Here is a 23,326-nt window from a genome sequence, read left to right as displayed (position 1 = left end):
TGTACTTTTATCCATTATCAACGGAATACGAATTTCAGTCCGTGAATGAAATAGTAGACGACGGCTAACTTAATCACGTTTTAATTTTATATTATAATTATTATTATATTATTATTATTTACTCCGTGATAAATTGAAACAAGATTCTCTGCAAATAATTCTATGACTACTTTTTATGGATTGAAATCCACTAGCTTTATTTATGTATATTTAAATTGTCATATTACAAGATGATAACCCATCACCCACACATGTTTGTTGTTATTACTTCTATATTATTGTTAGTGTTTTTGAACGAGACCCACTTGGATTGTTGCTATGGTTCGAATGTACAAACAGAAACCACCATCCTACCACTGCTCAAATTTCCTTTCTGTTATCCACCTATTCTATCACTTTCTATATTATTTTACCTTTATATATATCCTATGTATCTAACTCTCTATACATATATATCCACATACACTGCATCTATGAGATTTATGATTGTTGAACTATTTCTAATTGATTAATTGATGGACTCATTTGAGTTTTACTATTTTACTTTTGATAATATCTAATCTATATATATAAGTGTGTTTAACTGATAGTTGTTAAGATGCATTAGTGAGTCTGGACTTCGACCGTGTCTACATGTCAAAAGTTTTGCTTATTATTTCGTGTCAAAAATTACCTGCTTAACATTCTTAGTCTAGACACGTCCTACTTCCTTTATTGCATAGATAGTGTATAGACAAATTCATATCTTAGCGTATCTATTACGGTAGACTCTGCCTTATATCTTCCGTAGATTCCTCCGTAACTTATGGGATTTTAGTATTATATATGCATATGTAAATTATGTATTGCAGGGTACTAATCTACATCCTATAATCTATTTCTTATTGAATATCCTTCATCTGACCGTAAGAGATGAATCCCTCATCCAGTTCGAATTCCTCGGATTCCGACAGCTATTCCGATATAGAGTATCACCTAAGCTCCGAAAGCAGTGTCACCGAAATGAATCAACCAATCATCCATCCCCAATTCATCTGATGGGTTCGTAGTCGACTTAACCGATTGAGACGAGAAGAAGGCAATCCCTTCCACCTACCAACCTGCACTCTTGGCGAAGAACCTGAAGCATTCACTGGCGAACCAATCTGAAACACTATTTTCTCCCTCATTACCCGAATATCTCGCCATGATTATATTTTATCCAAAATTCTAAACCTTATTCCTCCGATCGTTCTGACCGACAATCATTCCAGAGTAATAGAAGAAGTCAACGAGCTTCGCGCTCGAGTAGTGGCTTTGGAAATTATGGTGCAAAAATTAACAGCTTCAGTAACATCACCGACATCAACAGCACCACCAATATCAGCACCAACAACACAAGCCTCAACATCCGCATCACAAGCCTCAACCTCACAATCTGTACCCCAAGTACAATCTTGTTCTACATGACATTCTACACTGTTTATCTTCATTCTACATGGGAACTATGTAACCTCTAATGTTTTAGAGATTATGTATTCTAGTTCTAACGATAAATCAAATGAGATTAATATCATATTAACTCATTAAATCCATGATTACATCTGAAGAAAATATATATGTATATATATTTTCATAAAGATTGTAATTAAAAATTCTTTTGAACAAACTGTTAATGGTGAAAATATTTTAACGGGTAGGTAATACCCGAGGAATATTTAGATTTCACAGTAACATGTTACACTGTACATCCTTCAAATCCGTTTCAACGATCACTTACTATCCTACATACAACCACACATATACGTATCCGTTCACCAAAGAACAACTATTTTCATTCAAATTTAATTTCATATTCGGATTTTGACCGATCAAAATCCAAGTCAAGATTTAACAGAAGACATCACTTTTAGATTCCTACATCCTTCGAAGCCATACTTTGAATTCAAAACTGTGCCAGATCCATTGGCGTGTTATTAGCGAAAATAACTTTACAATACCTCTCCAAAATTAGCAAATTTTGTCACAGCGCCAGCAAATTAACTTCGAATTTCATTCGGATTAGCTTATTATAACTTTGATATATAAGTTTACCACTTGATTTCATCTTAAACCTCATTTGTATCTTGATGATTACAATTTGCGTTCAAACCCTTCATGATTCTCGAAAACACCTCAATCGAGAGGATGAACCAACCGCACTTCATCTACGGAAGAAAAGATTGATGCATATAGTTATGCACCTGAAAAACACTCGAAGCCTGAGTAAACGTTCAACACGTATCTGTGCTAGCTCCTTTGGTATTTTTATTACCGAAAATAGTATTCCAATTCTTTTTCAAAGTAGTCAGTTTTGTCACAGCTCCAGCAAGTCAACTTCGACTTTTCAGTCAAAACAGCCTTATTATAACCTTGATATATACATTGCTTTTTCGCCTGAACCATTTATATTCCACCACATTAGCAGTAAGCTTATCAGCAACCGTAATGATCTAGGATTTTTTGAAAAATCATTATATTTATCAAAACCCCATCATTTACTCATCTGCATCTTGTAACAAGAATTGCCATATGAATCATCGGGAATTAGCAATCAGTATTTTGAAATCTTGCAGCATGCCTATGCCAACAGTTATATGTGTACATATAACGTCTATCATCTGGACTTACATGCTTGAATGTGAAGTTTCTGAAAAACACCCCGAACTGCGAACTAGTCCTCGAAATGCTGATGAAGCAGCAAAAACCGTAAACGACCTTAATTGTTGGAAGTTTTATGATAAAAAAAAATAGTATGTTAGAAAAGTTCAGAAAAGTTGGAACTGGAAAACGAATTGAGCTAACCACGAAGGAGACCAAGGAAAAATACAAGAACCATACCCTATATTCAAAGAATCCAGGTAATTCTGGATCCAATGAAACCTTCAACGTATATCTTGCTCCGTAGTCATGTTAAAATCTTGCGGAAAATTTTTCTTCACCGACCTTCGAACTTAGAAACTCTAAAATATCATCATAAATATCTTCGATATTTATGAGGATATTTTCATAAATATTCTTGTCCGAAATTATCTATCTCTTCGTGTTTTCCGTATTCCATTATATTGGAAACTTCTGTAAAACCTAAGTATAAATTATGAATGAATTGTGGAGAAGTGTTGGGAATTGAAGCATGAGTTAGTATAATATAATGACGCCTGGCCAACGTGATTATATTACAGTAAGTCATGCTGAGTTTCTAATGAAACGTGATGATGGTTCACAGTGGATCATACCATCATCGTGTGCCATGTTACATAACTCTTTCATTCTAATTCACCTCTGAACATATCAAGAAAATATATTCTTGATAGTTCTATTCTCAGTAATTCTGGTAATTTGACAAATCAAATCGTGCTATTACATTCTTTCTTGATTAGAACATTAAGTTCATTCGAAACTCCATACTTACGAATTCTGGACCGTTACTCGTCTTATTAGAGGTCGAGAAGAGAATAAAAAGGCAAGGAGCTCCGAAACGTAAGGGAAGATATAAAACTCTACAACAACACTGAAATCACAAACCGTGTACATTAATACGAATAGCAATATAAAGACACGGTATAATTAAGAATAGTATCACCCCAAGGTAATGGTAGAAGTAAACAGATTGTTCCGGTAGAAGTTGGAAAAGGAGAATGATTGTTGTGATAGTAAGGATAAGGATAAGGATCAGAACTGGATTAAGCATTTTCAAAAATCTTTTGAATTTGGAATTGAGTATAAAAGTGGTGAAAACTAATGGAACGGAAAAGGTAAATTTATAATGGAAATATCAGACAGAGTAATCAAGGTAGATCACCGTATTTAATTATAGAGATCTTAATTTCCTTATTCGTCGAAGAATCAAATCTTTTAGATTTCGAAGATTTTCTTTAAATCCCTTGATTTCCGGAATTCAACCAAGACAACGTCAAAAGATATGACGCACCTTATGTTCTAAATTCAACCCTGATTACGTCAAAAGCTAAGACGAATCTCTATTTCTTCATTTCATTCTTTCGTGATAGCTTCACTCGTACGCTTCGAATAAACGAATTATTTTATCCAGGTTACACCCTGTGATAAAATTCTATTTATCAACTCATATTTGTCATGAAAACATTCTTATTGTTAGCCATGACAACCTCACTCAAATTTCGGGACGAAATTTCTTTAACGGGTAGGTACTGTAGTGACCCGGGAATTTCCGATCAAATTTAAACTTGAATCTTTATATATTTCCGACACGATAAGCAAAGTCTGTAATGTTGAGTCTCAAAATTTTGAACTGTTTCATATAGTCAATTGACCTTCGATGATTCTCGACAATTCACGAACAATTAATTTCAAATAGATATGTAAATATATATATGTATATATTATAACTTGAATACATTATTTAGGAATGCTAGTTCAATTAACAAAGATAATAATGAAAAATTATATATTAACAATGGAAGTTAATATATGTAATATATATATAATTGATATACATAAGTAGTTAAATGAATATTGTAATATAAATATTTGGGATTTTTCAGTGTACTTTTATCCATTATCAACGGAATACGAATTTCAGTCCGTGAATGAAATAGTAGACGACGGCTAACTTAATCACGTTTTAATTTTATATTATAATTATTATTATATTATTTTTATTTACTCCGTGATAAATTGAAACAAGATTCTCTGCAAATAATTCTATGACTACTTTTTATGGATTGAAATCCACTAGCTTTATGTATGTATATTTAAATTGTCATATTACAAGATGATAACCCATCACCCACACATGTTTGTTGTTATTACTTCTATATTATTGTTAGTGTTTTTGAACGAGACCCACTTGGATTGTTGCTGTGGTTCGAATGTACAAACAGAAACCACCATCCTACCACTGCTCAAATTTCCTTTCTGTTATCCACCTATTCTATCACTTTCTATATTATTTAACCTTTATATATATCCTATGTATCTAACTCTCTATACATATATATCCACATACACTGCATCTATGAGATTTATGATTGTTGAACTATTTCTAATTGATTAATTGATGGACTCATTTGAGTTTTACTATTTTACTTTTGATAATATCTAATCTATATATATATATATATATATATATATATATATATATATATATATATATATATATATATATATATATATATATATATTACATTACATGTAACCAACTATCCCCACCCTTGCATTATTTTTCTCTTGCTTCTTCTTGTTTATCCGAGAACCACCTTTGGAACACTCACCATGACCCCAAGTTTGAAAATATATCGATCATCATTCGTTTCGGTCTCAACCAACAAACACATGGACGAACTAGTGGGTTACCGCTACTGCTATATTACTGTCTTCTATGTTCCTGTTTCACCACCAAAAATCACACCTCAAGCAACCATTAAACTTCACCATTAGATACCATTACCTACGCCTGCATACAACTTCTATTCGGATACAACCATCGCAAAACAAACACCATCACCAAATGTGTTTACCAAACAAAAATCTAACTAGTAACATTTAGACATCATTTATTTTCTTCTTGCCCAACTCAATACGGGATTTTCCAACCACACCATCAAGCCACAACCACCAAGGCTCCACTACCCTAAACCATGAACAAACCATCTTTAAAAAAAAAAAACGGAGAACCTCAACCTATAAAACAACTTGTTACAATTAAAGACGGCTGTTCGAAATACTTCTTGTTTCCTTCGTGAATTTAGCTTGAACCAAATCACCTTCATCATCTTTTTCTCTATATAGATATGTTCATACATACACCACTACTTACAACCTACAAAACACCACCACTAAACAATCGCCACCCTACAGCAATCGATCACCACCACCTTCATCAAGGTTATCAAACAAACTATTTTTTTTAACTATTACCCGCTCATTATGTTTCTACTTCTATATTCGATTTCTGTTGCCACCTTATTTTTTTTTTTATCAAAACTCACTGCTGCTGCACCTGATTATCATTTCTGTCTACTTTCGTTACTCACTACTATCCTCTACAACTATTACCATTTGAAATTGATTTTGATAACAACCACTATAGGCTGCAACTTTTACTCGCAACAGATTTCTGCTTTGCTGCTGCACTTATATATATATTTCGATTTCAAATTAACAAAGATGGATAAAGCGAATGGTTAATAAAGATGGAACTACTAGTGAGTGTTTCTTTATCCTCTACATGGCCGACACAAACCTAACAAGTTAACCCACTTATGCAAGTTGATAATTAAATATTTGGCTACTTGATAGACTAAGAAAAACACATAAAGTTGTGTTTGACTGCTTTTTAGATGATGCCATTGTAGTCGATTAGTGTATGGGTACCACAAGAATAGATTAGCAAATATTTTTCTTTTAACAACCGAGTTCTATTGGGTTTATTATGAGTAATGGGCCGAGATTTATGAATTGTTGGACTTCTAGATCATATGGATTAGTGGTGAGTTAAATCTTTGGCCCATACAAAATAAGGTGTAGATAGAATGAGATAGTAATTGATGAGGACTGTGGAACGAAGAGACAGAATTAATTATGATCATATACATAATCGTGATTTTACATAAGGTTAATAATGATGGTTATGATGTCAAGGACGAATCTATGATGTTACCAGGAGATTAACGAATAGTGTATGATGATTTCATGAATTGTGATGAGATGATCATAAAGTTTATGATGAGTGAGGATGATAATAAATAAGAATCGTAAAAGATAATGATATTGATAATAACTCGAAAGATAATGATTAGGATCACGATCTCATGGCTAAGATTATGATGATGATGATGGTGATTCATTATGATAATGATTATGATCGTGAATGGAGAAGAAGAAACAGAAAAATGGGATAAATAAATTTAAAATCTGTATTATATTAGAAAAACAAGTTAGTGCAGATGGTTTGGGAGTCTGTTAGGGGAAACAAGAGGTCGCGGAAACAATTTAAAGTTGGGTGTTATTTCAGAATTGAAATACATAGAGTAATGGTTAATGATGTTATCGGGTTAGCGGGACGTCGCGGGTTCAAAACCGGACTTGGGCATTTTTTTGGGACTACTTCTTTGAGGTAGTTATTTATTTATTTACTTATCATTATTATTATTCTTATTATTATTACCATTATAGTTATTAAAATAAATGTTAGTAATATTATTATTAGTAAAATCATTATTTTTATAGTTATTATTATTAGTAGTATAATTATCCTTATCATTATCATTGTCATTATCATTAATATTATTATTATTTTTATTATCATTATTATTATTATTATGATTACTACTTTTATATTAACAATACTATTATAACAAATAAATATATTCTATATAAGAGTATATATATTCCAACTACCATAATATTACATATATTTATATATATTAAGATTATTTATATAAATATTTACATATAACAAATTATTGATTTTAAATATAATATTAAACTATATAAATATTAATTATTTTAAATATATACAAATTTAATATATAAGATATATAATTTAAGATATAATATATGAATTTATTTGATTACAATTATATGTGTTAATATATATATAAATGATATAGGTTCGTGAATCCGAAGCCAACCCTGCATTTTTCAGTATCGTCGTATGAATATTTTTACTACAAAATATTGTAGGGTGAGTTTCATTTACTCCCTTTTCACTCTTTACGTTTTTGGGCTGAGAATACATGCAAATGCTTTATTAACTGTTTTACAATATTTATATGCGTGAGTTTCATTAATCCCTTTTTAAATGCTTTTGCAATATATATTTTTGGGACTGAGAATACATGCGCTGCTTTATAAATGTTTGACGAAATAGACACAAGTACTTAAAACTACATTCTATGGCTGGATTATTAAACTGAATATGCCCCTTTTAGTCTGGTAATCTAAGAATTAGGGAACAGACACCCTAATTGACGCGAATCCTAAAGATAGATCTATCGGGCCCAACAAGCCCCATCCAAAGTACCGGATGCTTTAGTACTTCGAAATTTATATCATGTCCGAAGGAGGATCCCGGAATGATGGGGATATTCTTATATGTATATTGTGAATGTCGATTACCAGGTGTTCAATCCATATGAATGATATTTTAGTCTCTATGCATGGGACGTATGTTTATGAGAAATGGAACTATGAAATCTTGTGGTCTATTAAAATTATGAAATGATTCTTTATGATAAACTAATGAACTCACCAACCTTTTGGTTGACACTTTAAAGCATGTTTATTCTCAGGTATGAAAGAAATCTTCCGATGTACATTAGCTCATATTAGAGACATTACTTGGAGTCATTCATGGCATATTTCAAAAGACGTTGCATTTGAGTCGTTGAGTTCATCAAGATTATTATCAAGTCAATTATAGTTAGATGTATTATGAAATGGTATGCATGCCGTCAACTTTCGATGTAATGAAAGATTGTCTTTTCAAAAACGAATGCAATGTTTGTAAATGTATCATATAGAGGTCAAGTACCTCGCGATGTAATCAACTGTTGTGAATCGTTTATAATCGATATGGACTTCGTCCGGATGGATTAGGACGGGTTACTACAGATTACGGGTCTGGAGATAATACAAGAAACTACCAAGAAAATCATCTAAATTCAACAACGATTGAAAACCGCCCAGAGTCGGCAAAAGAGCTACGCGGACAGTAAAAGAAAAGATATAGAGTTTGAAATTGGAGAAATGGTCATGCTTAAGGTTTCACCTTGGAAAGGCGTTGTTCGATTTGGTAAACGGGGGAAACTAAATCCAAGGTACATTGGACCATTCAAGATTATAGATCGTGTCGGACCAGTAGCTTACCAACTGGAGCTACCTCAACAACTCGCGGCTGTACATAACACTTTCCACGTCTCGAATTTGAAGAAATGTTTTGCTAAAGAAGATCTCACTATTTCGTTAGATGAAATCTAAATCAATGAAAAACTTCAATTCATTTAAGAACCCGTCGAAATAATGGATCGTGAGGTTAAGAGACTTAAGCAAAACAAGATACCGATTATTAAGGTTCGATGGAATGCTCGTAGAGGACCCGAGTTCACCTGAGAGCGTGAAGATTAGATGAATAAGAAATACCCGCATCTATTTCCAGAAGATTCGTCAACACCTTCAACAGCTTAAAATTTCGGGACGAAATTTATTTAACGGGTAGGTACTGTAGTGACCCGAAATTTTCCATGTTTATATATATTAATTGAGATTGATATTTACATGACTAAATATTTCCAACGTGTTAAGCAATCAAACTTTTTAAGACTTGATTAAATGAAATAAGTTTCATATAGACAATTGATCACCCAAGTTGACCGGCGATTCACGAACGTTACAAAATTGTAAAAACTACATGTTGTGGTATATATAGACATATATATATGGTTGACATGAGATTATGATGAGTAAGTATCTCACTAAGTATATTAACAATGTGTAATATACATAAGAAATGAGATTACTAAGTTAAGAAACTCGAAATGATATATATAACGATTATCGTTATGATAACGTCTACTAAATATATATGTATCATATTAAGATATTGATACACTATATTTAACATGATAAAATGATATTTAAATATATCATTAAGTGTATTAACAATGAACTACATATGTAAAAACAAGACTACTAACTCAAGAATTACGAAACGAGACTTATATGTAACGATTATCGTTGTAACGATATTTTAATGTATATATCATATTAAGAGATATTCATACATCATAATATCATGATAATATAATAATTTAACATCTCATTTGATATAATAAACATTGGGTTAACAACATTAATTGAGATTGTTAACTTAAAGGTTTCAAAACAACACTTACATGTAACGACTAACGAAGACTTAACGACTCCATTAGAATGTATATACATGTTGTGTTTTGATATGTATTCTTACACTTTTGAAAGACTTCAAGACACATATCAAATTACTTCTACTTAAAAAAAATGCTTACAATTACATCCTCGTTCAGTTTCATCAATAATTCTACTCGTATGCACCCGTATTCGTACTCGTACAATACACAGCTTTTAGATGTATGTAATATTGGTATATACACTCCAATGATCAGCTCTTAGCAGCCCATGTGAGTCACCTAATACATTTGGAAACCATTATTTGGCAACTATGTAATGACCCGGAAATTTCCGACCAAATTTAAACCTTAATCTTTATATGTTTCCGACACGATAAGCAAAATCCGTAATATTGAGTCTAGAAAGTTTGAAATCTATAATCAGTTACCCTTTGACCATGTCTGATGATTCACAAAACGTTATGTGTATATAGATATGTATATAATAATATGGAATATTATATATTGTAATTGTTAGAATTAATTATGTACAATAATAATAATATATATTAATTATTATTCCAAAAATTATCTACTTATATAAATAAGTATATAGAAAATATATGTATATAGGGTTCGAAGTTAGTTAGGTAAATGGTAATAACCCTCGCTTAGTGATTCGATTCATATTTAGATATGTTAATATATTGAAAGTTTACAAATTAAAATATAATTACTAGTATTATTATTATTACTTCTATTATCATCATGATTATAAACTATAAATATTAATATCAATAATAATATCGATATTATGAATATTTTTATACATTTAATTTGTTATATTGTCTTTACTAGTATTATTATTAATGTTATTATTATTACAAAAACTATTAAAATTATATTAAATAATCTTATTAATAATACAAAACAACTTATATTATTATGATGTACATTATTTATTAGTACTTTTATAATTAATAACAAGTTATGTCATATTATTAATAATTAAATTATATTTATAAGTTCAGCATTTTTAAATCAGATAAAAGTCAGTCTTATTAATTATTAATATTATTATTAAATTTATTATTGTTATATTAATTATTATTAATCATATTAATTAATAGGATATATTAAAACAGATATATTATATAGATAAATAGTTATATAAGCGTAATTTTGTTCCTTTATCAGATCTTTTATATTTTTTTTATTTTGTTGGTTTCTGTCAAACTATTAGATCCGTGAGATTACAGTCGACCTCTTCCTCAATATAAATCTTTCGATTCCTTTTCTATATCTGTACCAATTACCATGTATAACTAATCCCACTTGTTGAATTGAAACAGAAAAGAAAATACTGAACCAGCCCATTCTCTGTTCGTGCTTCATTTTTTTTTAAAAAGTTAATTTCGTTCAGATTTTCAAAATCCTTAAATGCAACATTGTTAGGAATCATGCACTCAATCTTTCTTTAAAATTTCAAGTTTCAATTCGCTATAACAACTTCGAATTTCAGAGTCAAAGCTTATTTCCATAAAAGTCAAACTGGTTATTTATCATGAAATTTGATTTCAATTTGAGGTTTTAGGACCAATCGATGTTACAGAGAGTTTCTAAGGAAGGTTTAGAGTATAATTGATGTTGAAAAGTTTGTCTAAAAACTGATTAAAGATCGAATTCGATCATGGGTTTTATTTGTTTTACGATACAGCAGGTTACTTCTGTTATATTTTTTTTTGGTTAACCCAACTTAATCTCACATAGAATGTTACGTTTTCAAATACAAGTTTATATTGAACAAACAATTTAGTTGTTAGGTTAATTGGTTCATGGTTCGTTCGGTTTTAAAAAGGAAGAAGAAGATGGACAATTGAAAACAGTTTAACAGAATTAGATATGGAGTTTAGTCAGGAAATCGGCTGTAGCTCAGTTGGTTAAGACTGTTAGCGGGTATTCGATAGGTCACGAGTTTGATTCTAGTTGAGGCATTTTTTTTTGTGAAACCTCCTTAAAGAAGGTATACTACTTATCTTTATCTATAATTGTTATTATTTCTATAAAAATTAGTATTATTGTTATTATGATCACAATTATCATTGTTATTATTTTTTTTTATTTTTTTTAAAATGTTATTATTATCATTATAAATTTTTATGAATATTATTATTATTATTATTATTATTATTATTATTATTATTATTATTATTATTATTATTATTAAGTATTAGAATTATCATTATTTTTATTATTACTAATAAGTATTACAAACATTAGTTATTAGTATTATTATTACTAATACAAGTACTAGTTACCCTTTCATATTATTATTAACATAACCCTAATTACAAGTATTATATTCATTATTATTATTATTATTAACAAAGTATTATTATTAAGTTTATCATTAGTGATAAGAGTATTATAGTAATTATTATTATTACATATTATGTATTATTATTAAAATTATTATTTTCATTATCATTATTGGTAAACTTTTCGTTATACTAAAAACTACTGTTATTACCTTATTATTATTATTATTATTATTATAAGACTTATCCTCACAACTATCATTAATATTATTAGTAATAAAATCAATAATATTATTATCATTAATATTAACATTAATGATATCATAATTATTATCACAATTAATATTATTTTGGTATTATTATAATTACTATTTTAACAAACAAATAAAAATATATGTATATATAATATTTAATACATATAACAAAACAAGACTAATATTTTTATATATATAAAATGAAAATATAAAACATATATAAAAATTGATCGATTACGATTATGTATATTAATAGATATACAAATGATATAGGTTTGTGAATCGAAGGCCAACCTTACACATGTTCAATGATGTTATATGTATTTTTACTACAAAATACAGTATGGTGAGTATATAGTCCCTTTTAAACTCTAAATATTTTGGGATGAGAATACATGCATTTTATGATTTACGTTATGGACACAAGTGATCAAAAATAAATTCTATGTTGAGTTGTACCATGGCATATTTCTTTATACTTGGTAGCTAATATTTACATGAGGAATGTAAACGCAAATCCTGTTGATAGATCTATCGGGCCTGACAACCCCAACCGGGCTGGACGACCAGTTTTCAACGGTTGCACAGTACTTCATTCCTGTATACTACACTTGGTACGGTGTAGCGATTATTTAAGAATATGCTGCGATGATTAAATGTTAAGTATGGTTACCAAGTGCTCAACTACTTTTACATACACTTGCGAGTGTATTATGTTTAAATATATGAAATCCTGTGGTCCATAGTTATAACGCTGCTAGCATCAAACCTATATATCTCACAAACTTTATGTTGACGTTTTAAAGCATGTTATTCTCAGGTACGAATTAAGTCTTTCGCTGTGCATTTGCTCATGTTAAGGACATTACTTGGAGTCAATCATCGCAATGGAACCAAATGTTGATGACTTCGTCCAGGAGGATTAGGACGGGTTGTTACAAACTAGCATGAAATATCTCATAAAATTATAAAAATATTAGTAATCATTCATGACTTATTTACATGAAAACAAAATTACATATCCTTTATATTTAATCCATATACCAACGACCAAAAACACCTACAAACACTTTCATTCTTCAATTTTCTTCATCTAATTGATCTCTCTCAAGTTCCATCTTCAAGTTCTAAGTGTTTTTCATAAATTTCATAAGTATAGTTTCATAAAAACCAAGAATACTTCCAAGTTTGCAAGTCTAGTTCCAAGCTTTCTAATCCATTCCAAGTAATCATCTAAGATCAACGAACCTTTGTTATTTATAGTAGTTTATATTTCTAATTCAAGGTAATATTCATATTCAAACTTTGATTCAATTTCTACAACTATAACAATCTTATTTCGAGTGAAAATCTTACTTGAACTGTTTTCGTGTCATGATTCTGCTTCAAGAACTTTCAAGCCATCCAAGGATCCTTTGAAGCTAGATCCATTTTTCTCATTTCTAGTAGTTTTATCCAAAAAATTTGAGGTAGTAATGATGTTCATAACATCATTCGATTCATACATATAAAGCTATCGTATTCGAAGGTTTAAACTTGTAATCACTAGAATATAGTTTAGTTAATTCTAAACTTGTTCGCAAACAAAAGTTATTCCTTCTAACTTGACTTTTAAAATCAACTAAACACATGTTCTATATCTATATGATATGCTAACTTAATGATATAAAACCTAGAAACACGATGAACACCATAAAATTGGATATACGCCGTCGTAGTGAAACCGGGGGCTGTTTTGGTTTGGATAATTAAAAACTATGATAAACTTTGATTTAAAATTTGTTCTTATGGGAAAATGATTTTTCATATGAACATGAAACTATATCAAAAAAATTTTGGTTAAAGTCAAAGTGAAAGTATGTTTTTCAAAATGGTCATCAAGATGTCGTTCTTTCGACGGAAATGACTACCTCTTTAGTAATTGACATGTAACTTAAATTTCCGACTATAAACCTATACTTTTTCTATTTGGATTCTTAAATTAGAGTTCAATATGAAACCATAGCAATTTTATTCACTCAAAACGGATTTAAAATGAAGAAGTTATGGGTAAAACAAGATTGGATATTTTTGATCTTTTTAGCTACGGGAAATGTTTAACAAATCTATAAAAATCATATCCTAGCTAACTTATATTGTATTATACATGTATTCTAATATATTATGTAATCTTGGGTACCATAGACACGTATGCAAATGTTTTGACATATCATATAAACCCATGTATATATATTATTTGGAACAACCATAGACACTCTATATGCAGTAATGTTGGAGTTAGCTACACAGGGTTGAGGATGATTCTAAAAATATATATACTTTGAGTTGAGATTTAGCCTGAGACGTGTATACACTGGGTCGTGGATTGATTCAAGATAATATATATATCGATTTATTTCTGTACATCTAACTGTGGATAACTAGTTGTAGGTTACTAACGAGGACAGCTGACTTAATACACTCAAATCTTTAAAACATAATAAAAATGGTTGTAATTATATTTTGATCATACTTTGATATATATGTACATATTTGTATAGGTTCGTGAATCGATCCGTGGCCAAGTCTTTTTTTCGAGGAAGGAAATATCTGTGAAAGTGAGTTATAGTTCCACTTTTAAAATCTAATATTTTTGGGATGAGAATACATGCAGGTTTTATAAATGATTTACAAAATAGACACAGGTACGTGAAACTACATTCTATGGTTGAATTATTGAAATCGAATATGCCCCTTTTTATTAAGTCTGGTAATCTAAGAATTAGGGAACAGACACCCTAATTGACGCGAATCCTAAAGATAGATCTATTGGGCCTAACAAACCCCATCCAAAGTACCAGATGCTTTAGTACTTCTAAATTTATATCATATCCTAAGGGTGTCCCGGAATGATGGGGATATTCTTATATATGCATCTTGTTAATGTCGGTTACCAGGTGTTTACCATATGAATGATTTTTATCTCTATGTATGGGATGTGTATTGTAATATGAAATCTTGTGGTCTATTATTACGATTTGATATATATAGGTTAAACCTATAACTCACCAACATTTTTGTTGACGTTTAAAGCATGTTTATTCTCAGGTGAATACTAAGAGCTTCCGCTGTTGCATACTAAAATAAGGACAAGATTTGGAGTCCATGTTTGTATGATATTGTGTAAAAACTGCATTCAAGAAACATATGTCGATGTAATATTTCTATTGTAAACCATTATGTAATGGTCGTGTGTAAACAGTATATTTTAGATTATCATTATTTGATAATCTACGTAATGTTTTTAAAACCTTTATTGATAAAATAAAGGTTACGATTGTTTTAAAAATGAATGCAGTCTTTGAAAAACGTCTCATATAGAGGTCAAAACCTCGCAACAAAATCAATTAATATGGAACGTTTATAATCAATATGAACGGGACATTTCATATATATATAGAAAGAGATAGTGGAGATGATGGTTATAGTTACTAGGTTGCTTAACAGAAATATGGTATATGGTTCTTGCTAGCATAGTAGTCATATATATGTGTAAATACAAATATATAATATAATATAATATAATATATATATATATATATATATATATATATATATATATATATAATAAGTTAGTTGGATGAGATTTCAATCCCAAAACAGTAATCCATATACACTGTGCCAAATTGGAGAATAGTAATGCAGCCGGATGTTTTGTAAGTTTACTACCGACAGTTTTCACGGACTGTGTATCGTGCAAAATTAGTGGCAAATAAAAGTGTTCAGAAAAATTCCATATTTTTAAATTAGCTATATTTATTTATTTTGGTCATTATGGTATAAAATTCGATCATTAACTATTAAATAAAAATTACATTAATTATTCACTCACAACCCCAAGTAAAATATAAAAAGTTTTAAAATTCAACAAATAGTTCCTAAATATATTTTTAATGAGCCTATAGTTTATACAACTCATTTTCGGATGCCCATTTATTTTAAAATCACATAAGTTCGAATTAAACTTCTCTAAATAATAATCGAAACATCCAACGAGTATTACAATCATTTAATATTTATTTTCAATATACCTTATTTATATATAGTTATACTTTAAATAATAATTATTAGAATATCTCATTTTTATTTTATTTTACATAATTAATTTTAAATACAACAACATATAATGTTTCACATATTTTTTTTCCAATTTCCATTTATATATATATATATATATATATATATATATATATATATATATATATATATATATATATATATATATACATACATATACACACATAACTATTTACAATTAATTGTTCGTGAATCGTCGAGAACGGTCGAAAGTCAAATGCATATATGAAACAGTTCAAAATTTTTGAGACTCAACCTAACAGACTTTGCTTATCGTGTCAGAATTTTATAAAGATAAAGTTTAAATTTGATCAGAAATTTCTGGGTCGTCTCAACATATCTCCTCCTCCGAGGATCAATTTTTGTGGGTGTGTAATCCGAGGGGTACTCCTCCTAGATTGCGTGAAGTAATGTTTCGATCTCTGGAACGGTGGAACGGTAGTAACAAGTGGATTACATTACTAGTTCTTCGAGTTAGACGAGTGAGAAAAGGGTTCAGAAAAATATCTGAACTACGAAAGATAAATTTTTCCAAGTCGGTACAGTGAATATCAGGCATGAAGCAAGCAAGTATTCAGGCATAATAACTACAGCATCCTAGATCATCTACAGCAGTACATAACATGGCAATAATAACAGTACTAAACAGAAGTAGCATGCAATCAAAAGCAGATTGTAGCATGCAGTAGCGAGAATAAGTAATAGCATACAGCAAGCTCACATAGTAGTGAAAGTAGGCAGTAGCATGCAACAAGTTCATATAGCAGTAAAAGTAAGCAGTAGCATGCAGTAGTAGTAAGCAGTAACATGCAGTAAGACAACATATTAGCATGCAATAGTTCCGCAGAAACAGGTAAACAAGCAAGTTGTAGATTAGTCCTATTAGTGAATCCTATTCGGCCTGATCTAGACTCACTAATGCAACCTAATTCCCTACAACCAATGCTCTGATACCAAATGTGACGCCACGTACAAAACCATCGTGTACGGTTCATCAACAATAGGATCATTACAAGGTCAAACACTATATGCTGTTTGAAAACCAGTTTTGCATTCATAAAAAGATAGCGTTTTACAAAAGATAACGTGCTTCTTATGAATAGAAGCGTTAACATAAGTATGTAACCCAAAGGTCATTACAAAGCCATTGTTTGAAAAATAACGTAAGTTACGAATGCAAAAGAAAAGTTCCATGATTGAGACATCTCTAAGTAATGCAGCAGAAATCTAACACAGCAGGTCCGTAACAGCAAGTCTATAACACCAAGACAGCAAGTCTAACAGCGGAAGCAACAACGCCTAAGCACCTGAGAAATACATGCTTAAAAAGTCAACACGAATGTTGGTGAGCTATAGTTTGTTTGTAATCAGTAATGTAGACCACGAAATTTCAGTGCTTCAACAAGCATTTCAAATCAGTATTTTCAATCAGTATGATAAAGTATATGCTTATCCGTGGGCACCCGGTAACTAACTTAACAAGTAATATATCACCCCCTAAAATTATACTTGGAGAGTGCGTATGTTTACAAAGTATTAAACACCCATTGAATGTTAGCGCGACTAGCCCGAGTGGGGATGTCAAACCCTATGGATCCATATCTAAGATTCGCGTTCACCGGTTCATAAACCAATGACTAAACGTTACCGAGCTAAGGGGAATCTTTGTGCCGTTATGTCACCCACACATATATAAAGTTTAAGTACTCGTGTCTAGTATGTAAAACATAAAAAGTGCACGTACTCTCAAAAGTCCCAAAAATAGTAAAGTAGAAAGGGAGCTATAACTCACAGTGAATAAGCAGTAAAGTCGATATGAAACGTATGCAAGTAGTAAGTCGGTCCGAAAGGTCGTCAACCTAAGTCAAAGGTCACTAGGTCAGTATGTTGTCCCAAAAGTTTAAAAGTGAATAAATTAAGTTTAAGTGTCATCATCAACATCATCATTATCATCATCATTCATCAACACTAAGGTAAGTTTAACAAGAATAGAGATCGAAACAAAAGGCTGACTTCGGACAGCTGTTACGACCTCTATACAAATCGAAAAGACGCGTAGTCAGTGGCCATGGCTCCGTATGTGAGTCCTCTAACTTCTGACCAATTTTCAGAACCTAACTCATCTTCTTTTGACCGTGGAGACGGTTTAAGTTGAGTAGGTCAGAAATTTCAGCACAACGTTACAAAGGCGTAGTGACTTTCGGAAGGCTATAAATCCTAAACCATATATCGGATTAAGTCGAGGCGTAAACAAAAAGTTATCTACTCAAAACGAACTATCTGAAAATCAATTTTTCAGTAAGTCCAGGAGTCTGATCAGACCCCGAAAAAAAGCAAACAAGTGCTCCGGTGAGATTCTTGGTGCTTGATGCTCATCACGGTTCTCATCATTGATGCTTGTAAGCTTCAAGTGTACAACACTTTGATGTTTTAGCATCACTTTGACCAAGGTTCAACTATCAATACACAACTAAGAGTAAAACCTATCATTCTACAAGTTTTGAACATCAAGATTGCCTCTTTATTGCATAGATCCAATAAAGCTTCAACATTTGTCCATTTTACACAAGTTTATGCATCTCCATCATATATGATGATGAAGACTTGATCTTTATTATCACAAAAAACACAAAAAGATTCCAAGTAAGTGAGATCTACAATAATAACTTAGATCTCAAGTATTAAGAAAACCCTAAGCTAGAAAGCTTGGATCTTTACAAGATTAATGAGACCATAAGCTAGAAAGCTAAGATCTTTAACAAAATAATGAAAGTAATGAGACCATAAGCTAAAAAGCTAAGATCTTTAACATAATAATGAAACCCTAAGCTAGAAAGCTTGGATCTTTAGTGTTCTTGAAGATCTTGAAGCATAAAGCTTGGATCTTTAAGATACATGAAGATCATAAACACAAGTTTTGATCTTTATAACAAAACAAAGAAATCACAAGCTAGATCTAACAAGTAAATGAAGATTCCAAGCTAGAAAGCTTGAATCTTTCATGTTCTTGAAGGATTCAAACCCAAGTTTGAATCTACAAGATATAACAAGATCAAAAGCTAAAAGCTAGATCCATTAAATGATGATGATGATGTCGACTTTATGAAGAAGAAAAGAAGAAGAAGAAGAAAATTTAAAACTTACACTTTTTAGAGTGAGAAAGACTAGAGAGAGAATTAGAGAGTAAGTGTGTGTAATTTGTAAATGAGAGCAAGTGTGAATTGTGAGGAAATAGCTTGGTATTTATAAGAAATGAGGGTGGTGGGGAGGCTCCAAAACTGTAGCCTTTGGGAGGGGACAAGGGGACCAACTTTTGCCTTTTGATTTAATGGTTGTCTAAAGTTGGTACTTATGTTAGGATCTCATGCAACATTAAGGATAATGCTTAACAAAAATGCTAGTATGTTCTCTCTAATAAATGAGCATTTGTCTTTCATTATTATGGGTCACTAACTTATTATAATTGGGCTAATTAAATAGTCCACTAGCTAGTGTAGGGTGGGCTAAGGTCCAACAAGGTAGAAAGTCCAACAAGACCAACTAGTGTGCTCTAGTAAATTACTAAGCGTAATTAAGCATCCAAAACCCAAGTAATTGTTATTATAAAATAACAATTAGTATTATGTAGTCATAATATTTCGATCATGACCAAAGTTACCGTGTACCAAGTACATAACTCGTTTCAAACGTCAAGTGACACCAACGGTCGTAAAAGCATCCGGGGATCAAATTAAGTGATTACACACTTAATAGCACATTGTAAGGCATTAATGAAAGTAATTAATCATTAAATAAGATCCCAGAGCATAAACTATCTCAGTACGCACATATACGCAGTTTTGTGAAAGCACAAAGCACAAAAGCAAGTCGAAAAAGCCGGGTCGTTACATGAAAACTTAGTTGATGCTAGTTTCGTTTTTATTTTGGTGCTACTCAGTTAATTGATATAGTTTTTTGGGTAAAGGGTTACCCCGAAAAATATTATTATTAAATAATAAAAAGGATGATACAATGAGAGAGCAGCTGCTTCAAGACAGCCTTGAAGCCTAGCATAACCACCAACTAGCTATCAACTAAACAATCAATAACTAGAAACCAAGACACAACAAATATTAACTATCCGATGTGCCAATCCTCCTTCATCTCTTTTGCACGAATTGAGTTTTTGAGGCGTATAGTCATTAGCTTTAAACGCACATTAGGCTTGATCAACTTGAACAATTGGTCCACTGAACAGTGCGCCTTCTTAAAGAATCGGCCATTACGCTCCTGCCAAATAAAATAAACCGTAGCTGCCAAACAAATCTTAGCCACCACCACCCTAGCACAATTGCATTTAGCCACATGACTCAGACTTTGGACATACCCCTTCCAATCGGTACAATCAATCTTTACCCGAATAAGCTTTCGAACCCAACACCAAACCTGAGAAGAAATAGAGCATTAAAAAAACAAGTGTGCATGTGTATCCATGCATCCATTACAAAGTGGACAGCTCAACACCGGGTTGTTTCTAATTTCCCATGCCTTCAATCAGTCTTGCATTTTAAGCCTTTCACCCATCAATAGCCACAACACAAACGCATGTTTTGGAATACTTTATTGAACCATACTTCTCGAAACCATTCAACTTCCACCCCATGTGTTCTGATCGTGTCCCAAACATGAGCAACTGAGAAGCTGCTGGTCGAGCCATCAGCTCCTTTCCATCGTAACAAATCATCTTCATCTGAGAGCATCGACACGGGGATTACCGTGAGCATTGGGTATTTTTGGTCCCAACCGTTCGGCCAAGAGAAGCTTCCATTAGTAACAATATCACTAACATAAGCACGAGTCAGGTTAGCAACAGTTATATCATCCATTTGAACTATCTCGTCTAATGGACCCATGGAACACCAATTGTCAAACATAGCAGACAAATTATTGCCATTACCTATTTGGTACTTAAAGTGTTGCCGAATAGTTGGTCTGATTTGCAATAATTTACGCCAACTCCACGAAGCACTAGCTATTATAGGAAGCGTCCAAAAATAATGAGAGGGGAGTATGTACACGTGAATCCACTTGACCCACAAAGAATGCTTACAAGTCAATAAACGCCAAACAAGAGAAGTCATAAGATCAACGTTCCATGATTTTAATCGCTTTATACCGAGTCCACCCTCCTCTTTCGACTTGCAAACATCTTCCCAACGCACATTAGTGATGTGCGGAGAGGCGTATATGAAATAGCTTTATTTTTACAACTAAATACTATTAAATATGCTACAATTTTACACAAGTTATTTATTTATTTATCGAGTGGATATACTTAAACCTTGCTACAACACTTATAGGCAGTGTACCTAATCGTACAGTAGTGTAGTTTTTAGTAAGTCCGGTTCGTCCACGGGGAATCTTTTAAACAAAGCTTAACGCTATATTAGTTTTAATTTATAAAAATACAAATATATAAATAAGTAATATTATTATTATAAAGAGGGGTTTTTACCGTTTAATGACCGGTGTGTCGATTTTTAGTCGCAGTTAAAACCTAATGTAAAATATTAAATAAATAAAAGACTTAATTTAAAGCGTAAAGTAAATAACGATAATGAAATTGCGATAAATAAAAGTGCGATAAAATAAAATACAATAATTAAAAAGTGCGTTAATTAAAAGTGCAATTAAATACAATGACAATAAATAAAAGTGCGATAATTAGAAGTGCAATTAAATATAAAATAAAGGAAATTAAATATGAAATAAAAGAATTATGCTTATTTAAACTTCCGTAATCATGATGTTTGACGTGTTGATTTTTAGTTTTATGCCCATGGGTTAATTGTCCTTTGTCCTGGATTATTTAATATGTCCGTCAGGTTTTTGTCCATAACAGTCCATCAGTCATAAATATAAAGTGCGAGTGTCCTCGTCAAATTATCCTTATACTCGAAGTTAAATATTCCAACTAATTGGGGACTTAAACTGTAACAAGATTTTAATACTTTGTTTAATAATTACACCAGGTTATCGACTGCGTGTAACTCAAGGTTTTAATACTTTGTTATCAATTATGCCAAGTGTCCTTGTACATAATTTCACCCCTGTTTTAATAATTCTAGTGACTATTAATCCATTCCCGTGTCCGGTTAAATGAACAATTATTCGTACATATAAATACCCCGCACATCGTGTCCGATCGAGTGTATATGGTTATTTATAGGGACGTCCAATTGTAAATCTTTATATTAAAATTAACAAACTATCATTTAGTTAAAAAAATATAAAGCCCATTAATAGCCCATAGTCTAATTTCCACAAGTGTCGTTCTTTTGTCCAAACCCCAATTATGGTACAAAATCCAATTAACCAATTTTAGTATTTAGCCCAACATCATGATTACTTCAATTTAAATAAGCATAATAATAATTTAGCTACGAGACATTAATGTAAAAAGGTTGAACATAACTTACAATGAGTAAAAATAGCGTAGCGTTACACGGACAGAATTTCGACTTACACCCTTACAACATTCGCTAACATACCCTTATTATTAGAATTTAAAATTAAAATTAAAATTAAAATTAAAATATAAATATATATATATATATACGTTTACATATAGATAGAGAGATGGATGGATTTAGGATCTATAAAACGTTCAGAATGTGCGAGCTTTTATAAGCATTTTTGTCCAGGACAGCTCCGCGAGTTGCAGCTTTTTTGCACTACAAACTCCGCGAGTCGCGGAGTTTGTAAATACAGCTCAAACAAGTTTGGATCCTAG

The 23,326-nt window shown here is 31.2% G+C and overlaps 1 protein-coding gene across 1 annotated transcript; it reads right to left on the bottom strand.

Moving 5' to 3' along the window:
- Positions 1–20,670: 20,670 nt before the first annotated feature.
- LOC139876164 (uncharacterized) lies at positions 20,671–21,674 on the bottom strand. Its single transcript, XM_071863464.1, has 2 exons — positions 21,168–21,674; positions 20,671–20,979 (listed from the first exon to the last, which is right to left on the bottom strand). The coding sequence occupies exons 1-2, from the start codon at positions 21,672–21,674 to the stop codon at positions 20,671–20,673; spliced, it is 816 nt and encodes a 271-aa protein (XP_071719565.1).
- Positions 21,675–23,326: the final 1,652 nt, after the last annotated feature.

Source organism: Rutidosis leptorrhynchoides, chromosome 11 (genome assembly GCF_046630445.1).
Source record: "Rutidosis leptorrhynchoides isolate AG116_Rl617_1_P2 chromosome 11, CSIRO_AGI_Rlap_v1, whole genome shotgun sequence".
Lineage (NCBI taxonomy): Eukaryota > Viridiplantae > Streptophyta > Magnoliopsida > Asterales > Asteraceae > Rutidosis > Rutidosis leptorrhynchoides.
This window is presented reverse-complemented; position numbering and strand designations above follow the sequence as displayed.